The sequence below is a fragment of the Rhea americana genome, unplaced genomic scaffold (genome assembly GCF_003343005.1).
Source record: "Rhea americana isolate MKP2758 unplaced genomic scaffold, rheAme1 scaffold_2, whole genome shotgun sequence".
NCBI classification, from domain to species: Eukaryota; Metazoa; Chordata; class Aves; order Rheiformes; family Rheidae; genus Rhea; species Rhea americana.
This window is the reverse complement of record NW_028186149.1, coordinates 8,675,393-8,699,417: the sequence shown is the minus strand read 5'-3', so window position 1 is coordinate 8,699,417 and position 24,025 is coordinate 8,675,393. Positions and strand designations below refer to the sequence as shown.

The window sequence follows — 24,025 nt, the reverse complement described above, 5'->3', positions numbered from 1 at the left end:
CGGCTTCGCCTGCCTGAGGAAAACACCGAGTAAATCAGCGATGCTTTCCCCTGTGCGGGAAAATGTGGGATTTCTAATGTGAGATTCTGCCCGTTTCCCCTCAAACAAGCTCCTGTTATCCCTCAAGGATAGCGGCTACCGTGAAGTTGGAAGAACCAAACTTTTCACACGCGTTTACAAGCTCACTCGTTAYTTTACCGTGTATCTTAGCACCCCTAACATTCAACTCACGGAGCTTCAAATGGGGGTACCCGSAAAGGTACAGTGCATTAGGATTTCATTCTTATGGATGAACAAGACCCTCTAAAATAAAAACTTTCTCCCATCAATTGCTTATAAACTTTTCAAAGCTTCATTTTACCCATTCCCCAAATATTAACAAGAAATTAAAGCTTTCCAGGTTGCAAACCAAAGTTGCAGCRTCCAATGTCACATTACTGCACACTCAAAATATGGGTTCAGTTTGGGACATATGTGCCTGATGCATAGGCATACGAGAAATGAACCAAATAACAATTCTGGAACAGAAATTGGGTTTCTAAAGGGCTAAGCAGTGACCACAGAAAGAAAGGACTGTCAGAAACTGTGGCAATGTAAAAAGACCCACTGAAAAATCTCAACTCCCCGTCAATACCGCCAGTGCACCTGGTCACCACTGAGCGCTGCAGCCAGTGCCCGGTTTTTTTCTTCATTCGCTCGCAGGTAGCAGGTTGTTGCACAGGCAGCTCAGCAACCTGGTGACTTTGTGCTTTGGGAGACCTGTGTTTCTCACAGTTTAGGCAAGGTGTTTTAAAACCTTAAGACTCATGATGCCATACCTGGAGTAAGCGTGGAGCACACGAGGCGCACGGAAGCCCCAAATGAGGCAAGTAAAACGCACTGATTAAACAGCTGTTGCCAAGATACCAACTAACCAGCAGTTTTTTAAAACTACTTTTACACCCAGAGGTGTCTAAGGGACAAGACGACRGCAGGCAAGCCCGGGCGGGAGCGACGCCCTCGGCACAAACCGCGACCAGCCGCGGCGAGGCCAAGGCAGCGCGGCGGGGGCCGGGCCGGGCCGCGGGCCACCATCCCGCCGCGGTTGCTAAGGGCCCGGTTGCCAGGGGCCCGGTTGCTAGCGGCGGGACAGGAAGCCGGCGGCGGTGCAGCGCGGATTGCGCTCCGTGCGGCCGCGGCGCCGGGCCCGGGAAGGGAAGGGAAAGGAAGCGGGGCGGCACCGCGGTTCCGGGCCGAGCCGAGCCACATTGGGCAGGCGCCGCGCGGGGTTGTGGGAGAAGGGGCGGCTGCGGCGCCTCCTCCCGCTCCCGGCCGCCTCCCCTCCCCTCCCCCCCGCCCGTGCGTCCGCTGACCAAGATGTCTGACATGGAGGATGATTTCATGTGCGATGATGAAGAGGACTACGACCTGGTAGGGCTGGCGCAGGGGCGGCGGCGGGCCGGGCGGGCGGCGGGGCGGCCGCCGGGGCCCCTCGGGCGCTGCCCCGCGGCGGAGCGCTGACAGGATGAGCTTCCCTCGCCCGGGCGCCCGGGCACCAGGGGGTGCGGGGGCTCCTTTCGGAGCAGGCCCCGCCGCCGCTCCTGCCCCCGCTCCCCCGCGGAAACAGGCCCACCCCAGCCCCCGGGAGTTAGCTAGGCCGCGGGCGAGCCCCTGCGGGCCCGGCGAGCCTGGGCCGCCGGCTGCCGTCCGCAGGGGTCGCGCTGAGGGGGCGGCCCTGGGCCGCCGCCGGGCTCCTCGTGGACGCGGCCGAAGTGGCTGGCACCAAGTGCCTGCCCTCCTCCCCCTCCCCGGCCACGAGGGTCTCTTTAGGGCTGGATGTCAGTCATGTGCTAGCGTCAAACTGGGAGAAAGTGGAGGGAAGAGAAAGAGGAGTGAAGAAAAATGGCCAAACAGTCCATTTCTGATGCCACAAGCCAAGAGAGTACTTATTTTTAACTTTTCTGGTACCTAGTCTTACTGGGATTTGGGTTTGKTTTGTTTTGTTTTAATTGTAGGCTTTGTTTTTTGTGTATTGTATCTGGTTATATTTTGTCGTTAGCTTTTGTTCAAAGCTTTGACACCTTGAAAAATGCTGTTTGCAATCAGCAACAGACTAATTTATCCAGGAAAAATTGGGACTACAATGTGATTGTTTTGGTGCAATGCGTCTCTTTAAAATCGTTAAAAGCAATTTCTTAAAACAAATAAAAACGTCTTAGGGGAAGGTTAGTAAACTAAATAGCTGTCATATTTGAACCAAGAACTGTTTGCTGCACTGTCCAGTTAGAATTCTGTTACCATTATCTCATATGGTGGCTTGAGATTTTCTTCTTCTTTTGCTTTTCTGAGTCCTGTGTAGGCTTTTAAGAACTGAGACTTCTTAGAAGAGCTTTGTGTGGTTGAGGGGTGATATTCTGTATTTCATTTATTTCAACAAAACTTCTTTCTAATACTTACTAAATGAACCCCAAACACTTTTATTTTTTAGAAGACTTGCTTTATAATGAATAAATCGATTTGATAATCATTGCTACTGAAGAATTAACTTAAGACTTGACAAACTTGAAATAGTTTCTGGGCAGTTTTTATTGTGAGCTGCTCAGTATGATTGGATACATTGGACACACAAGTGTCTGGTTTTGGCTTTAACTTTTTAAAGTGATGTAAGAGTGCTTGTCTGACAAATGTGGTTATCTTAGCCTTATGAGCAGTATATGTCAGTATTTCAAGCACTCATTCATTAGCCTACCACTTACTGCTGTGAATGAATTCACAATCTTTTAGAAAAAAAAGTCCTGAATGAAATATACTAAGACTATTAAAAATACTTTGTTTATTGTTTGTTGTAATATAAACTTACATTTGTTTTTATTAATGCTGAAATCTATATCCCAATTTAAGATACTATGTTTGTTTTTTCCATGTGATACAATCGAATACAAAACTCAGCAGAATGTGTACAGGATGAGAACTGGAAGTTTAGAGAAACCATTGGAATGACATTTTTTTCAGTATTTAAATCCAGCTGTCTGTATATAAACTGGAATAAGTCAGTACAACTCCAAGCTCACAAAGGTTATGTCATTTTCACCAAGTATTAATTGCTAGTCTGATGCTTTTTCTTCTTTCTGTTGAGTACTTTTTTATCGTAGTAAAAACCTTCCCAAAACTTCTTACATATGGTAAATTTCAGCTGCTGACAGTAGTTACTTTTCGTAGAACACTTTCATCATCATTTAATTACTGTTAACTCAGACCTTTCCAAAATATAAAAATACTGGTCRTAATAATTAGGAACATGTTTGTGTCTTGTTTTCAGTATGTAATTCTCGTGTATCTTTAAAAACAGACTTTTAGATCTAATTTGGATTTATACCAGATGAAAAAGAACAGAATTTAAGAATAAGGATATTCCAGTTTAACTAGTTTCAGTATTCTTGAACTGACAAACAATTAGATGTTGTTTTTAAATGTCCTTGGGACTGTAATCACAGTGTTCTGTAAACTTTTTGGAAAATAGTTAAACCTTCTCTTAAGATAGGACCTGATTTCTTCTTTTTATGTTGATATAAATCTAACTAAATTAAGAGCAGACTATAAGAGGGTGCATGGTTTTCAATTTCAGTTCAAAGGCTATATTCAGCTTTTTTGAATATAAGGCTGTTCAGGACCGAGTTCAGGACAAAATACTCGGACAAGAATTAGAAACAAAACAGCACATCTCAGTGGTGGTGAGTGAGTATTTTGGAAGGAGGCGGAGATAGAAATTACAGAAACACTCAACAAAAGAAGAAACAGATTACTTGTTTTGTCAGAGAAGTATAGCATAGTGAGCCTCTATTGAGATATCCCAGGGTAATTAGTAACATAAAAATAGTACAAACAAGACTCCTAAAAACTTTCATTTCATTAGGTTTTATTAGAAAGGTTTGTGTCTGTTCCTCTTTGAAAGTGCTCTTTACCTGCTGATTATGTAGAACCAACCAGTCAGTTACATTTCTTTACATATGCAAATGTTTTGCATTTGAACTGAAATGTGAACTGGAAGGCTGAAGTCCCCTCTCTTTCTCAGATTCATCATCTTGTGTTTGTTTTTTGTTTCTTTTTCTTTTTTTTTTTGTATAATCAGAGTGATTGTTACACTGTGTTAAACAACTGATGGCTACTTGTTTTACAGATCATCATTTACTGTTTCTACTTAGTTTTTCATTGAATCAGGAGTCAAGGAATTTGCATGTAAACGACATCAGCCGCTCATACAGAAGTTAGCTTTATCTGTTGGAGGTCTTGATATCAGCAGTGAATTTCTTTTATATTTATGGGTGGATGGACCTAGATTCAGAATTTGCTAATAATGTGCATTGTTGGCTTTGATTATAACATGGTTTATTCCACTTTATGCTTCAATAAACAGAATAATGTTTTCTAGTCATTATGAAAAACAGTTTTAATTTCTGGGTTGGTGCTGTTAGATGTGTCATATGACTGTGGTGCAGGTTTTCTTACTAATTTCAGCTTGGGGGTAGAGAGGGAGGAAGAGGGAAGGACCATCATAACTACCATCTTTGTTCATAGTCTCAGACAAAAAGCTATGTTTAGAATTGACTTTGAGACTAAACTCAGCCTTTCTCCCGGAGGTGATGCTTCCAGGCACAGTGATTGCACATTAACAGTTGTTGTATTGTACCTTCTTGTGCTTAGTTTTGTTTTAAATATAGAARAAAAAGTCTGCAATGTTCTTAATGAGACATGCTACTGTACACTGAAATTCAATTTCAAAATTAATTTGGAGGAAAGATATCCAAAACTGTTTGCTGAGCAGTTTGATTATACTGCAACAAATATTTGTGTTATATAGGTACATTATTTCAAGGACTTCAGTAGAAGAGTTGTGTATGAATCCTAGCTGTTTTCACTTCAGTGAGATGAAATCACATGTCCATCAGGATCAAGGACATTGTTCAAATATGGAGAAAGTTCTTTTGAATTACGAAGGGTTTTTCCTTTTCAGACAGTGTCAGTATTTGGAAGCATGTAGTCAAACATCTTGTTTCAGGCTCTCAGGAAGACAAGCTTAGTAAATATGAATTGGTTCACCCTTTCTTTCCAACTGTAAGAAATATAGTTCAAAAGGAACTTCAGAGGGTATTCCTGTGTACTACCAAACCTGATGAGTAATCTCATCGGTACTTAGTGACATTTTCCTACTTTGTATTGGCAGGCATTTTTAATAGACATGATTGAAATTTTGTGAAGACATTGTCACCTCTTCCCAATCTTCACACGTCAGTATTGCCATCATTTAAAAATATGTATATATTGTATGCATGAGAGTGATGAGGCTGCAAAAATAAGCATTCAGAATTTGGGCAATACAAAATCAAGATTAGTTTACCCACTTTTTTTTTTTTTTTTACATTTAATTGCATTGGCATATGATTTTTCTTTAATTGAACAAAAACGTGCTTAATAGAGGACATGGGATAAACTGTTCTCTGAATTAATTCCTGCTTAATATGTTGTCAAGATTCAGTGTGTGTCCTGATACTTTATAAATTCTCTTTTAAGTACCTGTAAGCACAGAATTAGTATATTTTGGGGGTTATTTGGCCCCAAACTGAAACTTGCTTTTGAAATATTACAGCAATGAGCAATAAGTATGAGAATGATTTAGTCTGTAARTTCTTTCCATCTGAAAATTGAAAAGTTTGGTATAAGAGTATTTAGCCCATTTTTAGAACCAAACTTGCCTGGATATGCGATTGAGTGTTAAACAGGAGTAATTTGGATCCCAGTTATCCTAAACTGGATCCTTAGAAAAGGAAGAAACAAAGTTATGTGATTTGCGCAACATTACGGGAGAATTGTATGATAGAGGTGGGAAGAAAAGATATTTCTGTTGGACACTATTTACACATTGTAATACCACTTTTTTCTTTCTGCAGTCTCCTGTCTCATTTCTGTACATCTTTCAACTTCTACATTAAAACAAACAAACAAACAAAACAAAGGGAGAGCGCTGTCTTTCCATGGAAATGTACTGACCCCATTGCAAATCACTGGCAGAACTAGAATCCTGAAGCTGCTTCACAGACTGCTTATTCCCGTTGTCAGTAACTGACTGTTACAAGCCCATGTGAGAGCCAGCAGGCACTAGAAGGAGATGACTTGCAGCATTAGTGAGTAAGAACAGAAGAGCACAGAGACCTGGAATGTGGAGAAGAAAACTGGGATTCCTAGTGCGTGGTTGAGTGGTTGCAGACTTCTTACACAAATCACACACTTGATTTTACCCTCTCAAACTGTCTCAGTTCTTCTTCCCCTTACTTTTTTGCATTCCAGTCCAGTTGCTTCCTTTATATTTATGTGCGTGGTTACCAGTGGCAGAAGCACACAGAAACTTTCCAATGCTTTTTTGTTCTGGTGCTAAGGGGCCCAGTGGTCCAAGAAAAGCAGAGGCAAAGAAAGTTGCACTTAGCACTGGGATGGTGATTGGTTGGGCACTCTTGGTGCCAACACATATGAGCCATATGGGAATAGTGCGTGTTCATAGTGGATGAAACACTCAGGAAGTTTACCTGGCAAGGTAATAGACTAATATATTGAGCAGTTACATTCAGGAGGTTTTCACTTGGCCTCATGTGGGCATTTTTGTGTTAAGAACCCCATTCCACTGGTCTCTTGTAAAATATCAGGTCCTTGCTCAAAATCCTAGAATTAGGAGACCTCCTAAATGCCATAATAATGAAGTACAGTTAGCTGAATAAAACCAAAGTTTTACCAGACTTATTCTCAGAAACACCTGAACACAGAAACAGTTGAAGTGGTTTGAGATAGCCCAATGGTTGAAGTCTGGTCTTGAAAGTTGTGTTCTGTATAGCTACTTTCACTTTCTATTGAAAAAGATTTACAGAGTAGGAGTCCAATGCAAATAGCTGAACTATTGTTACATTCTGTTCTGTATTGCTATACAGAAAAGCAGAAGTTCAGATTACTGCTATGCATTTGATGAAGAGATTAGACAAGGGCTTGCCTAGAAAAGGGCAAGAAAGGAAACATGAGAATTAGTAACTAGTCAACTTTGGTTTTTACAAAATACTGATTTCTTTGGTTCTGCATGTGTTGGTTAGGTTAGTGTGTCACTCTTCTGCTAGAATGCCACAAACTTACTGTGTCACTGATCATGTTTTGGTGTCCAAGTTCATATACACTATGCTGTCTGTGAGGAGAAGTGCCAGTGCTTTAAGTGCTTTGGATACTCTCTTGAGACCACATTGATTAGGGCTCCTGTTATGGTGTTCTGATACCACAGCTGTTTTTTCTCACCCTTCCTGGTCACCTGCTCTGCTGCTATCTCAAGCAGCCTGTGTCTGTGCAACTGTTGGTCTGTTCTCTCAACCATGCCAGGATCAGTCATTGCCAGGACCCACACAGCATATTAGCTCTTCAGTCACTGCAGCCAAGGGAGAAGGGGGTGCCAGGATGAGCAATAAACAGGGCAAAAGAGAATGAGGGAGGGCTGGGTGCTCTTAAACTACCTTTGCTGCTGAAGAAATTGTGAATGGATCCATGTCCTAAATTTCATGATTAAAGCTGGGTGAGATTAATTATCTTCTGTATGTGTTTATTGTAGAAGCTGAGGTTCATTGTTTTAAAACTGTTTACTACACAAAGTGAATTTTTTGAAAACTCAGTATGTAATTCAATAAATATCAGTAAATTACGTTGAATCTGTGGTATTAGTTTAGCTTTTATTAAAATTGTTTGAAAGAATTACATCCCAGTCAGAGTGAGCTACATCAGAAGTTTTATTTCCATTTGAATTGAGCTAGTATGGTATTTTTCTTACCTCAAAAAGCGATGTGATAGAACTGAATTGTTTATAACTGGTTACATTTAGAATTTGGATGTTCGGTGAAACAATACTTAAGTAATATTTTGAGACTTTTTTACATTTTTTTTTAAGTTCTTTCTTTTTAGGTTGTACCTAGCCTTTGTAACCTCATGAGTAACAATCAAAAAACCACTTGTGTGTTTCACCCTTCTCAGAAAGGGAGAACTATATTGGTTTCAAAGATGAGCTCTGTATACTCAGACTTCCACTCTGTTTTAATTTGTACTGATAGTATTGGTGTTCATTTAAACAAAGTCACCAAAATYTTCATCAAAAAGTTTTAGGGCTGTAACTTTTTATGTCAGCTCAGGCTAAAATATAGCACACAGGTACTTGAAGTTTCAATTATGAKTGTTCTTCACTTTGCAGAATATTAGGTCCAAATGGTGTAGTGGAGATGTTTAGAGTTATGCTGAAATGCTTTTTGTAAACCTGGTATTCTCAACTTAACACAGAATTTTTACTCGTTTTTATTTTGTTACTACATTGGTACTACGTTTCACGAAACAAATTTTCTGCATAAAAGCTGTTGCATTGTGGAAGTTTTTCAGACAGGAGGCAGGGGATGGAAAATTAGGGGGAGAAAAGTTTAGGTGTTTGGTATCTGAATCTGGTATTAAAAGAACTTCGAATTTGACTACAATAAAGTTATTTTTTATAAATATAAATATTAATGTAAGACCATTACATTACCTACAAGAATTAAGGGGGTCTTACATTACCTACAAGAATTAAGGGGGTCTTATGCTTTATATATGGGTCTGATCTTTCCAGTCTTACTTGATATTTAGTGCTGAGGTCTCTAAGATGTGTTACATCTGAGCTCTCTGAAAGGGTACAGTAAGGCTAGTTCACGTTGTCATAAGTGTTACTTTTTACATCCAATAAAATATTTTTGGACGCAGAAAAAATCTCTCTTCCTCAATTTTTTTCTCAGATATACTAAAAGTATTATGGCAAATTAAAATATTATATGGGGTGCCTGAATAGCATTGTAGGTGCCCCCAAACTGAAGTTGCAATGGTAATTTGTTCAGCAGCTTACTACCCATGAAATCTAACCCCTCCAAAATACCTAAAACCTCACCTATCTAGGCATATATCTTAACTCATTATGCCATATTCTCGCTAGGGCAACCTTCATAAATGGAGGTATCCTGCTATTTCAAAAGGGAGTAAACCATGTACTGGAGCAAGCATTTCTTTGATTATGAATTCCAACATGAATTATGTCTCTTAAATTGCAAGATATTCAACTCGGGAGTCTCTGTTAGGTGTATTTAGGTCTGTATACCATGAAGAAAAGCAGARTTCCTGAAATAGAGAAGGCCCATCTCCTTGAGAGCTTTGAGTCAGTAACATCATATGAAGCAAATAGGCATCAAATGAAGGTAAAATACAGATGTRGCTGTAGTTAAGTAAAATACTACTTTTGCTGCATTTCAAAGTAATTCTACTAGGAAAAATTGCTCTTTAGACTTAACATTTATTCATTGTTAAATATGAATATTAGTATAAAAATAACTTTATAGGATATTTAAGTAGTGTTGAGGAAAAGTGAGCTGAAAAAAGGCATCCTGCGTAAGTCCACATCCAGACTCATTGCCAGAGCTGAGGTAAAAACCTAGATGTTTTTGGTTTTAGGCTAATAGAGCACACTGCTCCTGAAAAGGAATTAATTTATTTTGCCATCTTTTTATTTTTTACAAATAGGTACTTCATYCCCAAAAAATCCCCTATTGTTCAGATCTCGTATAAACAAAGCATCAGCTGATTACAGGTATCTTAAATGCTGTAATGTTTAAGCTTTCTCAGTGGTTATCTTCATGAGGTACCTGACATGGTACAGCTATTGGCATCTTGCGTATGTTCTTGTAGTTGCTTTAYCTCTGGTGGATCATTAGGGTAAAGAATTTACAAATAAAAGCTAACCAAGATGAAAGTCTTACCAGTGAAATAACATGAGAAGATATTTGCTTCTTGTTTGAAGTTTTCAGTATTAGGTTCTACAGTTCTTTGGGAATTCAGAAAGCAGATTTGTGGAATCCACTAAGCTTTTAAGTCTATTGATTTCATACTAAATAATAATACTTTGAGTAAGTATAAATGCATACTTGAGCAATTCATCTGCACGTGACAAATTGAAACAGAGGTGTTATATACTGGCAGTGTGATCTGAAGGTTGAAAGATAAACGTTTCAAGAATTATTTGAGTCAGTTATAAGTTGCCATAATTAATATTTCCTATTTGAAATTTTAGAAAAGTTATACTTTGAAAGATTCACTTGCACTATAGGGACAGAGAGCTAATTTTAAAACTTGTTAGGCCTCATCTTTTTTCTGTCCTTTCCATGGTCTTGAAGGACTTTATCATTAGCAACAGATGAACGAACAAAAAAATAAATGTTTATAGAGCAGAGGAGAAAATGCAGCAAAAGRGGAAATGTCAACTTAAAGAAGGGCACCTAACTATGTATTGTTTGTAGTATTGTAAGGCAAAGTTACTCTGATGACATTAGCTTTGAGGTTTAAACAAATTCTGTTAAACTGTTCACCAATAGTTAAGCACGTTGTTGAGAGAAGTTGGGTTAAAAAAGCAGGGACGTGAAATACTGTGTTTCTTGTAAACTTCAAATAAATTTGTTTATTATTTGGGTTTTGACTTTGTTAGTGTTTGTAATTGTGTAAAATTTGCTGTTTGTCCTACAGCAAAAGAAGATCAAATGCCTAGTTTTTTTCATCAGCAGATGCCCCAGGGTACTTTAAAAAAATAATATTATAATTGGTAGATGTAAATTCTGCAATTTGTTTAGTGCTAGCGTATATTACAAGTAATTATTTGATTAAATTATCTTGTGCCTACACTCCACCCTCCTCCCCTTGGCAGTAACTTTAGTATTCTCCCRATAATTTTCTTCTTCTCAGCAAAGAAGTAACTGGTGTTATCATCATTATTTATTTTTWTTATTATTATTTCTATAGACAAGTATGAATCTTTATGATATAAAAAGGGAGATTAGAGATTCATGGAAACTTTTTATACTGTCTGCTGCTGAATCATTACTTGTGTGGCAACTCAGGGTCTTTTTTTTGTGGATAGTGAAAGTCACATAATATATGGTGCCTTTTAGAAGACTAGTGGCCAGTGTATTTGCTCCCCTGTACAAAAATGACATATGCTGTTGGGCAGCTGTTCTTAAACACCAAAATTGGCTAAATTTTAATAATACAATCTGTACTTACCATAAAAACAAAGTCAGTGAAGTTATGAGGGCGTTAGAACTAGAGTTCTTTAGTCCAGCAAGAAATCTGTTTGCAGGGAAATGTTGCTAGTCGATGAGATTGATCTGATAATGGGAGAGAAAGATAAAATCATCGATAAGTCCATACATGTTACATGCCTTGAAACTGAAGATTTTATGTTAATATACCTGCGTTTTGTGTCAGTTTGAGCAATATATCTTACTATGTTCTCTCCATTTTCAGTGAAACATTAAAGGTATTCTAAACTTTTCTTTTTTTCTCTGATATTTATTTGTTTTTCTTCTTTTTCCCCATTAAAATTTAGGAATATTCTGAAGACAGTAATTCTGAACCAAATGTGGATCTGGAAAATCAATACTACAATTCCAAAGCTTTGAAGGAAGATGATCCCAAAGCGGCACTAAGCAGTTTTCAGAAGGTTTTCAGTCTTTATGTTCTTTATATTCTTTTATTTGCAGCAGTAGAGAATTGGTAAAAAAAAAAATTGTATTTAATCCACATTAAAAATATTTGCTTGCCTTTTGAGTTATTTTCTACAACTTTAAGAGTAACATTTATAGTTTAACTTATTAATGTGCTAAGTTTAATATTGAGCTACTTAGATTCCTGACTGATTGCCTTTGCAGGWCCACACTTACGAAGCATAAACAGGACCATAGAGTGGTTCTCTTTTATAGCAAAACTGAACTTTTTAATCTTCCAAACTTACTAAGTTAATTAAAGAAGCCTAACAATGTTTTCATGCGTCAAATATAGAAACCAAAGTATTCTTTTTTAAAAATCAAATGGCTTTTTTGCTGATGTCTTACATAATGCATTATATTTGGTTCACAATCTGACTCCAAAACTTTAAATACATAAATGCTAAGTGACACATCTAGAGACAGTTTCTTGCCTTCACATCAGTTTTAAATGTTCAGTGTTTGCACACTGCCACCAGAAAGCAATATGTTAGCTGTTACTTTTTAAGGTAGAAATAGATTTTTGCATCTTTTGGCTTATTTATTGTATGTAAAAGTATAAATACATTACTTTAAAACTTTCTAAAGTTTTTGCTTACAAAACTTTCTCTTAAGTATGTTACATTAAAGATTGCAGCCTGGAAGTCCTTCTGATATGAGAAGAAATGATAGTAATACAGAAATGTAATTTTTTAAAATAATTTAGGTCTTGTTTTTTATTACAACTTTTTGTTTGTTTGTGTTCATGGAGTGGCATTAGAGTTTAGTGTTTAATGTTGGATAATAAAAAAAAAATCTATAAATATCTTTATCAATCTATAGTTACCTCCCTTCATCAAGCTAGGTGTCAAAACTAATAAGATTCATACCTCTAACTTTTTCAGTGACATCATGGAAGAGCAGAATTGGAGAACAGTGCATAGTTGAACATTATTGTAAGAAGAAAGCAGGGAAAAAGGCATATATTGGATGTGTATGTTTTAAAAGGGGTACAAATTGATTTACAAATTGAGAAAGGCTTTTATAAGCTTTTTATAATTCTTCTACTTCAGGTTTTAGAGCTTGAAGGTGAAAAAGGAGAATGGGGATTCAAAGCTCTGAAACAGATGATTAAAATAAACTTTAAATTGGTAAGTTACAGCTATCATTTGAGAGTAAATGGCATAAATATGGATTCGGCCCATAGTTCTTAAATTATTATTCAAACTTATGACTGTGGTAGCAAAATCTGGCAGGACTTGTTTTATGCAGCCTTTGTGGCTACTGCAGATATGGCAGGGAGATTATGTTATGGTTGCAGATGAAAGGCAAAATGTAAACAAATAGCTGCTGTAGTAGTTGAGATTCTCTGAAAGTCTGAGACTCAGTCCTTGCTGAGGTATCATACCCTAGCTGTTGGTMTATTGTATGTGTGAAATCGAAGCTTGTAATATAAATTCAAATACTATCTTTAATCAATTAAAGAAAAAAGATTAAGAACTACTCTTAAAAATACTATTTTATTGGATCATTTATATAAATTTTGGAAATACTTTTTTTTTCTTTTTTTAGAACTTCTTGTATAAACTGAGCATTGTTATGGTATTAATGTTCAGATTTCAGTTAGAATTGCAAACTGCTAACATATGTATATGTATGTAACTCTGTTYCACTGTTCACCAGAACAAATCAATAAAGAATATTTTCATTCTACATATGCAACCATTGCTAACAGTTGTATAGCTGTCTCTATTTTTCTAAATGAGAGAAATTTTTTAAATACCTGTTYTATGGAGTTTTGGTGAAGTTGCTCTGTTTCTCCTGCTTATCAATAAAGCAGCGATGTAAAAGATCCTTATAGCAACCACTACTGCTCAGTCTTTCTATAGTGCTTTAGTTTTTGTGTGTGTATTTGCCAAATGTAGTTTGTTTTTTAATCATTAAAACAAAAATTCATAAAATTTTTTTTTCTTATAGACTAACTTTCCTGAAATGATGAACAGATATAAACAGCTATTGACCTACATACGGAGTGCAGTTACAAGGAATTACTCTGAAAAATCCATCAATTCTATTCTTGATTATATCTCTACTTCCAAGCAGGTTAGATCATCGGTTCTTTCATCTGGATGGTTTTCCTCTTCACATTTTTAACTGTGGACTTTCTTTGGTTTTTTGAGCTTATTAGAGAACAGTTACGGTATTAATTTGTTTTCATATGTTTCCCACGTTTAATGGATTCTGTGCATAATCACTTTCATAAATTTATGGCTTTTTTTGATTAAAGCAGGCTGAATATTGTTTGGCAGTATTGACCTAGGATATCCATGCTGTAAAGTTTCTTTTTTTAGCATAGTATGTGCGATATCAAGTGTAATTTGTAATTAAGTAATCCATKTTACTTTCAAAATTCTGCAATGACGTGTTGGTGGTAGTTGTCATAGAAGGTTTACAGATGGTCAAAAGCTTCCCTAACTGACTGCCTGGAGATAGCACCAGCATATGGAGGATTGTTGGTCTTTGGCAATGACTCTTGTGCCATTATCACTATCCCTCCTGTCCTGCCAGCTATAGGAAGGCAAAGTTTAATAGATGGATGACACTACCCTCAGATCTAACTGGCTTGAACTTAAACCTTATGGGCAGAGTTGTGTGTGTGTAGTCTAAAGCCACCTGGAACCAGACCTGCAGGGATGATTTGGARATTTTAAGTTAATGTATAGCTGCAGATCTGTTATCCCTACTGCCAAAAAGAACAACGGCCATAAACAATACTAGTGCAGTCTCTGTAGAACTTTTGTTCAGTGTTATACTTAGTACTTTGATTTCTATTTTGGCTGTTATATTTCATTTTTTATGCAAGGATCTYTTTTTTATGCAAGGAAATAGTTTGATGCACTCAAGTATTTAGCTTTGTTTCATGCACTGTTGGTARTATAGAAAAGTATCTTCCTTTGACCATTTTTTGGGGGGTAAATCTTACTCTTTTATACTTTTTGATATGTAAATCTTTGCTTTTTTGTTTTTCTTAAGTAGCATTAGTGTTGTCTATTTGTGTTTGCTTTGTGTTACATAAGATAAGGATTTTCTTATTACTTGTAGAAGATGGACAGGTGGCTTTCATTTGTCACCAGCACGCTTTTTAATGATAATATCTATTTCATATAAAAAGAACAAGCATACCTTGATTTGTTATTTTAGAAGCTATTTTTACAATTTAATAGCAGACATTCAGTAAGATGCAGATTTCTCTATCGTTCTTGTTTTGAAGTTCAAACATGCAGTTTTAAGTTTGTTCAGATTGATTTCATTAACAGGTACAAATTTGCTGTTTACAATTATAGAATTCTGATTTTTTATGTCAGATGGATTTGCTTCAGGAATTCTATGAAACAACACTTGAAGCTCTGAAAGATGCTAAGAATGATAGATTGTGGTTTAAGACAAACACAAAGGTAAAATATATATAACTCATTATATTTTGCTTCTGTTTTTGACACCTTCAACTAAACCGTATGAGCTATGAAATCTTAATAGACTTTAATACTTCAGCTCTTTTTTTCTTTTTTTTCTCTCTCTTTTTTTTTTCTTTTATAGCTTGGCAAATTATATTTAGAACGAGAAGAATATGGAAAGTTACAAAAGATTTTGCGCCAGCTGCATCAGTCATGCCAGGTAACTTTATACTCTAAATCAGTGTACCTTAGTAAACAACATTGATTTTTCACATCTGTTGCTGGCCTTTCAGGCACACTGTTGAGTTTTAGCACAGAAGAAATCCTGTGCTTGCTTTCACTTGCTATCTACTTGATCAAATGAGCTAAAAATGATAAGTGTTTTATTCCTTGGCAAAAGATGATTTAAAAAAAATGCACAAGTAGTGACTGAATAAGTTTCTTTTTAGTCAAGTGCAAGAATGAACAGCRCATGTGAATCATTTAAAAGTATAGACATGTATTTTACAAGGCAATGAAGATTCCAGTGAGCTTTAGTCAAAGCTGAGACATACAGTTGTCCCCCTTTGGAAAGAACGAGGGCGAAATTGAGCCATACAGCCTGCTGTACTTTTTTTTTTTGTGTCCTCTTTTCCTTATCTGGCGTATTGAAAATGGCTTACAAATATCTGGGAAATGGTTTGTTACAAGCATCATATATATTTATATATATATATATATATATTCAGTCATCATATTTCTATACTGAGAGGGTCTTTTTTCTAAAGGAGAGTGGAAAAGTATAAAGGGCAAATTTCTGGTAGTTATTATAGTGAAAAGTTTTAATTAGACAAAAATGATGATGTGTTAATAAATGGCTTCAGAATTTTGTCTATTGTAAGTTTCTTGAGTTTTCTGTTTATAACTATATCAAAATTTAAAATGTTAGGAATATCTTTTTCTGACAGGACATTTCTGAGAGTATTTCATAATCAATGTGTAAAGCTGAAATCATTGTTCTCTTAAAATTTCACAGTATTTATTACTTAATCTATCCTAGACTGATGATGGCGAAGATGATCTAAAAAAAGGTACTCAACTATTGGAAATCTATGCTTTGGAAATTCAAATGTATACAGCACAGAAAAATAACAAAAAGCTTAAAGCACTATATGAACAGTCATTGCACATCAAGTCAGCCATTCCTCATCCACTGATCATGGGAGTTATCAGAGGCAAGTTAATACTGAACTTCTCATTTAACTTCTGTTGCATAGATTAGTTTCCTGAAAATCTCATAATATTTTTTTTCAGTTTCAACTATAAAACATTGCAGGAGATCCTTTATGTTCAGAGTCAGCCAAACCCTATGTGAATAAGAGACTATGAATGCTGTCACTACAGTTTTGTCATTTAATGTTTACCTCCTCTAGGACTTTGACATTGCTGCTCTGGTCCCAAGCAGCAGGTACACAGTGGGATAGTTGGCTAAATGTGGCAAAGGAAAGAAGCAGTAGAAGAAAGGGGGAAGACATGAGCTTCCTGACACCATGGCAGGCAACAAAGGATAAATACACAAGGCTTGATAGGGCTGCTAGTGGAAGGGACTGTTGTTTCTGTAGCCTACTTTTTTAAAATTTGTGCTTGATGTGTCACCTTACTAAAATTCATTAGGAATAGAAGAGCTTTACGATGTATTGAAAATACAGTTTATTATCTTTAGTGGAAACACGCTGCATGTCTTGAAAACGCCTTTTTCCAGAACGTTGTTGTGCCTTCTTTCTTCTTTTGGTGTAGGCAGTTGCACAGAAGGTCAGGCACCAGTAGATACTTAAGAAATAAAGGATGAACAGTACTTCTCAGTTTATTTTCAGTGTAGTTTTACTCAAACTATATAGGGAAGATTTCATAAATATAGTCTATATAGACTATAAGTCTATTATCTTTGAAGTTTGAGATAAATTCCATTTGAAGTATTTTAACATAAGGTTAAAATAATTATTGGCTGCAAGGATTGGTGTTCTTTTAGATTCATAGTGTAGGTTGGGTTTTGTTTTGTCATCTTTGGAATGGGTTTATTCAAATGGCAAAGCTGTATATGCAAGCTCTAGTGCTTTTTCTAGTGGTTTTAGAGAATGAAAAGACTCCTTGAAAATATTCCAGTAATCTGTTTAGAAATAGCGTGGAACTTCTGAGTACAATTATTCTAGTCAGCAACAAGCACGCAGTGTTCCTTTTTGTTTCATCCTGTGTTTTCTTTTCAGAATGTGGAGGCAAAATGCACTTAAGAGAAGGAGAGTTTGAAAAGGCACACACTGATTTTTTTGAAGCGTTTAAGAATTATGATGAATCAGGGAGCCCCAGAAGAACAACTTGCTTAAAATACTTGGTCTTAGCAAACATGCTGATGAAATCTGGAATTAATCCATTTGACTCTCAGGAGGTACTTTTATAAATATGRTTAAGTCACTTTTTAGTTACTGCTTTTTTTAAGCATTGATAGAGAAGTTAMCCCCCACCCCCCAAAAAAGGAAAAAATTTAAAATGTAAACMTGCATATTGTGCTTTCTGTTCTTTGTAGGCTAAACCATACAAAAATGATCCAGAGATTCTAGCAATGACGAATTTAGTAAGGTAAGATGGTAAATTTTCCGGAGAAAAAGAAAAATGTAGTAACCAAACCAGGATACTGTTTATTTTCTGCTTTGGTGAATTTCTTCTACAAYGGCAAAAAGATCACATTTTTTCCCTAAAAGAAAGTTCTCTCTCCTAATATTGCACCTGGTCTGTAGTGTTTGGCTGATTATTTATGAGAAACTGAGATAATTGACATCTCATACCAAAGCCAATGGAATAATTGGATGCATTGATATTTCATGATTACTAAAGGACTTTCATAACATAGGAATATGAAATGAAATTCACAAGCAGTCTCCCTCAAARTATGTGAATATTTTGATGCCTCAAAATCTCTCTCAAATATGTGAAGATCAAAAGAATGCTTCATTACCTCTTACAAGCAAATGTGAAGCCAGAGCTTTTTGGGTATTTAGATTATCAGACAAACTGAAGTGGACTAAGACAGTCTTTGTATTCTGTGCTACGAGGCTAAGTTTTTCTGTCCACTCTATCCTGCCTTTGCATTAATAAGTAAGAGAGAGAGCAATGCTTAAGAAACTTCCCATCTTTTCATTATATGTGAAGTAATATGTGCTTACATTTTGAAATACACAGTTAAAGTCATTTTGGAACAAACCTTGCTTTGAGATTACTATGGTGCTGCACCATTGTAYGCACACAAATCATTTCTAAAAAAGAGAATGCTTGTCCATTATTGACATAATAATGAATACATGATTTGGCAGTTTATTAAGAAACTATTTCCAATAATTCCAATTTAGACATGTCTATTCTAGTTTACTTTCGTAGCTTCATGTGAATTTGAGGCAGAAGGAACTCCAGATGGCCTTACCCAGTCTGATTTTATTCATGCTCCTAATTGATATCGTTTATCTTGACATTTGAGTATAACGGCTTTTTTTAAATTAATAATGCAATTAAAACAGTGTAGATAAGAAGGTTGCAGAAGATAAAATCAGTTCCAGAAATTACAGCTGTGTTTTTAATTCTTCCTATACTCTACATTGGGCACTTGAATGCTTTGCATATTGTAAGGAGAGACTTCGGGAATAAACAATAAACTATACTTAATTGAATTTCTGTTTAATTATGAAGTAAAATTTATTGGTTCCATGTGATACAGTCCTCTCCACTGTTATAAGTCCATTTATAGACTCTATTTATAAACATCCTAAACTATTTTTTTTCTTGCCGCTTTTACAGGATGTCTTTCTTGACTGTTTAAAAACAAATTAAAAATGTACAGAGACTAAGAAGGAGAAATAGATGTTGCTTTTAAAATATTCAGTGTAGCTTAACGTAGCTAAATTACTATGTAAACTTCATTGCTTAGTATATAGTCTCTGTAATGACTGGCTGTCCCCATAAGAAAAGATAATATATTTGATTTGTAAGACCATTATGTTTAAGAAAATGGTCTTRTTTTAGGAGCTATTATCACTTGTATTTGTAAATGATACTGCAGTACTACTACTGAACAATAATTGATGTCCAAACCCATCTTTGTTTTGTAACCTTTATTTAAATAGCAATCTTAAGTAGTTAAATAATTTTATGAATACTAAGAATAAACTATAAATCTGAAAAATAATGTTATACCAAAATTACTCTCAATTAGTCCAGAAAGTCAACATTTTTTTAGAATTCAACTTTCTAGAAGCAGCAGCAACAAAAACCCTCTTGATCCCTTTTCTCTATTTGTTACATAAAATAYGGCTTTATTAAGCCAAAATTTGAGTAATAATGCTGTGCAAAATTGGCTATTTTTAGGGTTTTGTGTTTTTTTTTAATAATAGCTTTTTAAAGTATAAATGGTTTGAGACCAGTGCACACTTGCAAAGGAACTAACTGATCATTCTAAAYTTCTGCATATGCTAACAAAACATGAATTACGAGAAAGATCTCTTCTGTGGCATCTCATTGAAAATAGCTTTTCCTTATGAAGATTATAGAGAACAAAGTCTTGTTACTTTTAAAAATGCTAATCCAATCTTGTATTTTCTGAAGTGCCTATCAGAACAATGACATCACTGAATTTGAGAAGATTCTGAAAACAAATCACAGCAACATCATGGACGATCCCTTCATAAGGGAGCATATTGAAGGTATTTTCACAGGCTGTTTTAATCTTTTCTTTTCTCTGCTTGTTATGATGTATTTTTTAAGATTTATTTTCTCTGTGTTGAGTATTCTTTGTAATTATTGCTTACAGACAATTCTTTTACTGTTTTCTAAGTTCTCCGGGACTTAGTCAGGGCCAGCATCCATCCTGGCAGGTAGAATGACTGCTAAGAATTGCAGGAGTTACGAAAGTTCTTGCAAGAATGGATGTTCTAAGATAATGTCTACTGTGATATCATAAAACATTTAACAAGATACACAATCGTAATGTGTAGGTTGAAATCAAAGTTTGGATTTGTAGAACCTCTGTGTAGTAAAACAGGAGAACACAGTAATATGTGTTCGTTAATTCCGTTAACAGTTAGATGAAATAAAGTCTCCCCTTTGGTTTGTCATTTATAGGAGAGTTTAAGTCTCTTGACTTGCAGGTAGTATCCAGTTTTTCAGATGACTACTGTTGATTCATCAAGAATAAGACTTACTTGGCATTGCCAGCTCAATTAGCTGGATGGCTGCATGAAAGAAGAGAGTTAAATCCAGGGAGCTGGTTTTATACTACTTGTGTGTAAAAGAGAAGATGGCAGTCAGCAGAGGAAACTAAATATAACCCCGCTATTGCTGTTACATGTTGACTACTGGTAAACTTCAAAGTCTGGTAGGGAAGACTGTAAGATTAAAGGGATGGGTGCTTAAGGAGGACAGAATGACAGTAAAAATGGAAAGCAAGAGGAGGAGGACTGGTGAACCTAAGCACTGGAGAGACTTTAACTTGGTATATGACATTGGTCTGCCAGTAACACGCAGGGGGAAAAAGACATTCTCAGCTTTTTCACTGCCTACTGTAATGGAATGTGTGTTCATGATTTTAATGTTTATACATCTTGCTTAGTTGTTTTAGTGTAATTAGTTTTATTGAGATATGTAATCCAGTCTGCACTATTAGTTTTCATTAAGTGAACAATGCTTGTGTAACCTGTTAGATCCAGCTCCTTTTCTGCTAATTTACAGTGCTAATATATGCTTTCATTTTATAGTACTTTAATAATGTGAAAATTACTAAAACAGCTGCTCTGCCTTAACTAAGAAAAATCAGCCACTTCATGCAGACCCTGTTTTATAACGCTTCTTCAGTTCCTCATCGTAATTATTCCATTAGACTCTGAACTTCAACTTGAAATGTGAATATACCCCATGAAGTTAATTCTGTGCAGGCTTAAGTTTCAGGGCCTTAGAAATATCTCTTCTCACTTTTGTTTAAGGCAAGCATTACAACCATGAATTAAAGGGGCAGGCATACTGTGCAGTGGTCTGTATGATTTATCCAGTTAATTTGAATAATTTAAATTTTAACAGGGAATACATTGCTCCAGATTTATACATCAGCTTTATCTGTCCATCTTCAGAATTACACATTGTTAAACTATGACAGGAAAAAAGAGGATTTATTTATTTTGTTTTACTCAGTCACCGAATGTGAAACTAATGTGAAACTACTCACTGCCTTAAAAGGTCATGGTAGTTAGGGTATGGAAAGATACAAAGATGGAACTGTATTGCATCTTTATTTCAGTACTGTTATTTTTACAGTATTTATTTTTTTCTTCTCTTGCAGAGCTTTTGCGAAACATCAGAACACAAGTGCTTATAAAATTAATTAAGCCTTACACAAGAATACATATTCCTTTTATTTCTAAGGTACATACCAATGGAGCCTTGCATTTGCCTAAGTAAATGATTGATTGTGAATAAACAACTCTTAAATAAATGAAACAGTTGGTGCAATAGAAGATCTAAAATATAATGTAAACCATAATGTAGTGCTGATGCACTGCTGATGCCTTTGCAGTACAAAAATGTAAATGTCAGGTATCATCTCAATGCTTTTTAATGATGCATTTCTAAAGTACTCAATTATTGTATTCTACTTGGTGCAGAAAAGCACTTTTCTGAAGAGAAATGTAGAAATTAAAATTTGAAATTTGCATAATTCCTAACTGTACACAATTTTTTAATGGACATGAAATTTCAAATTTTAATCTCTCTTGTATAAAAAATACCTTCAAATGTCTGTCTTGTAAGAATTACAGAATTCTGGTATAGAACAAAYGGATTATAAGGCAAAACCACTGATTACATTCTCTAATCAGAAAAAAACAAAAGCAAAAACCAGTAAATGACAATAGAACTGCTTTCATCTCCTGTGAGTCTTTTTCAGGTCTCTGATTTTTCTTGCAAAAATTGATAGCATTTCTAAATATATTATTAAGTATTAGAGAAGCCCAATTTCTGTATTTATCATGTAAAAACATACTATAAATGTTTTTAGATCTCTTTTTGTGTAATAGAGATCTGTACGCTTTGGGGCGTGGGATGGGAGAATGGAAAAGAACATAGCCTTAACATTTGCAGAACTTACTTGAGCTAGTTGTTCCATTTAGCTCTCTGAACGGTTTTAAATATGGGCCCATTCTTTTCTGATGATGATAATCTCATTTTATATCCAGACCTTTTTTGTTTGTTTGTTTTGTGGGKTTTTTTTTGTTGTTGTTGTTTGTTTTTTTTCCCCCAATAGAGTCAGCAAAGAAACTCCTTTCAGGAGCTTCCAAAATTTTGCTTTAGTCTTTTCAGCCTTTCCTGAGAGGTTACTGATCTCTTTGCTCATTGACAATATATACTTTGTGTGGAGTTCTTCCGCTTGGCAGATCATTATTGGTTTCATACATTCTAAAATACGAAATAGAAATCAAATCAAACTCTGTGCATAAAAATAAAGATTGGAAGGATTTAAGTTGCAAAAAATAGTAATATGATGATTTTTTTCTTTTAGGAGTTAAACATAGATGTAGCTGATGTGGAAAGCTTGCTTGTGCAGTGCATATTGGATAAGTATGTACTTTCTTAGTTCTGGTCATTATTTGCTTTAAAATAAACTATACAAGAAACAGCAACAATATTTTTGTATGTAGTGAAAATACCATTTGATTTTAAAATCAAAAAGTAATGATGCTGAATTTATTGGTTGGGTTTGCTTGCCTTAGGAACAGTCTAATATATTTGTAAGATGTGAGCAAATAAGGTTATACAGAGAGATTGAGTGGCACATATTTACATTAATTTTGAATTTTGTAATAAATTACTTACTAAATCTTCATATTTCATGATCCATTGTCTTCAAAGAACTATTAACATTAAATTGCTTAGGATTTTATATATAGGTTGTAGATAAGCATAGGTATAGGTTATTATATAAAATACATATATATATTCACTAAATCAGTTAATTTGATTTCCAGTCATGATGGCAGCTAAATAAGCAGTACTACAGGGACAACATATAATAGAAGTGAATAGTATATTATAAAACTGAAAAATTCTGAAATGGATTCTGCATCATGTTTTGTATAAGAAGATCTCTTACTTTACCTCTGATCTGTTATTAGTTTCTATTTCCATGTGCATTAGAGATTTGTATTTATTTATTTGTTTATTTGTTTATAGCACTATACATGGCCGAATTGATCAAGTCAACCAGCTCCTTGAACTGGATCATCAGAAAAGAGGCGGTGCACGGTATACTGCATTAGATAAATGGACCAACCAACTAAATTCTCTCAACCAGGCTGTAGTCAGCAAGCTGGCCTAACAGAAAACAAGCTTTTACAAAACTTACCTAAGGCAACAGTGCAGTGATGTAAACCTTAAAAGAACTGGGAATGGCAAAACTACTGTCGGTTGGTGTGCCCTGAAATTATTGGAGTTATGGCAGAAGTGCTTTTTTGATCAGCTGGTTTGTGTTTTGCTGCTGCATTTATCCCAAGAAAAACAGCTTTAATCTCCAGAAGAAAACCAAAATGCCACGGGATTTATGCTGTATTGACATCTTGCCCTAAACATACAACATCATAGTAATTTGTCAAAGGGCAATTAATGACCAGAGAGAAGATTTTTGTCATGATTTTAAATACACTGACACGTTACTGTTGGTTAAATTTAAACATGTTTTACCTGCAGAAATTCTCTCACAGAAATAACCTGCAATAACTTGAAATGCATACCCTTTTGAACACTTCCTTTTCTCATGTATAAATTGAAATGTTTGCTGCATTTTGCAAAATGTCAATTCTCCAAAAATGTGTCCGTATATTTCTGTACCTGCAGTGTAGTAAAGGTTTAGAAGAAACCCCATAATTATAGTGGCATACTGTCACTTTAGGTTTCAAGCAGCAAAATAAACAGTGCAGTTCAGAAATTGTA

General features: G+C 35.6%; 2 protein-coding genes across 4 annotated transcripts in view; one reads left to right on the top strand and one right to left on the bottom strand.

Moving 5' to 3' along the window:
• The window catches only part of GALK2 (galactokinase 2), a 50,314-nt gene extending 49,453 nt beyond the window's left edge, over positions 1 to 861 (bottom strand). Inside the window, exon 1 of the mRNA XM_085303432.1 lies at positions 819 to 861. The gene's annotated coding sequence lies outside the window, so the exon portion shown is untranslated. The remainder of the gene's footprint in view (positions 1 to 818) is intronic.
• Positions 862 to 1,222: 361 nt separating this feature from the next.
• On the top strand, positions 1,223 to 24,025 carry COPS2 (COP9 signalosome subunit 2). Of its 3 annotated transcripts, none has more exons than XM_085303425.1 (13): positions 1,223 to 1,410; positions 11,441 to 11,554; positions 12,650 to 12,727; positions 13,554 to 13,679; positions 14,921 to 15,031; positions 15,174 to 15,251; positions 16,071 to 16,245; positions 17,275 to 17,453; positions 17,592 to 17,644; positions 19,658 to 19,755; positions 21,384 to 21,466; positions 22,599 to 22,657; positions 23,270 to 24,025. In XM_085303425.1, the coding sequence occupies exons 1-13, from the start codon at positions 1,357 to 1,359 to the stop codon at positions 23,412 to 23,414; spliced, it is 1,353 nt and encodes a 450-aa protein (XP_085159551.1). In that variant the 5' UTR covers positions 1,223 to 1,356; the 3' UTR covers positions 23,415 to 24,025. The 3 variants fall into 3 exon arrangements, with proteins under 3 accessions (XP_085159551.1, XP_085159552.1, XP_085159553.1); XM_085303426.1 differs by having other exon boundaries at positions 1,224 to 1,410; positions 14,942 to 15,031; XM_085303427.1 differs by lacking the exon at positions 1,223 to 1,410 and adding an exon at positions 5,936 to 6,218.

What these genes read in the sequence shown, in the direction of transcription:
- COPS2 (XM_085303425.1), top strand. Translation starts at nt 1,357, where the DNA reads ATGTCTGACATGGAGGATGATTTCATGTGCGATGATGAAGAGGACTAC. An exon ending in ATATCTCTACTTCCAAGCAG is followed by an intron (nt 13,680 to 14,920) that starts GTTAGATCATCG and finishes TTACAATTATAG; the next exon opens with AATTCTGATTTTTTATGTCA. An exon ending in AGCTGCATCAGTCATGCCAG is followed by an intron (nt 15,252 to 16,070) that starts GTAACTTTATAC and finishes AATCTATCCTAG; the next exon opens with ACTGATGATGGCGAAGATGA.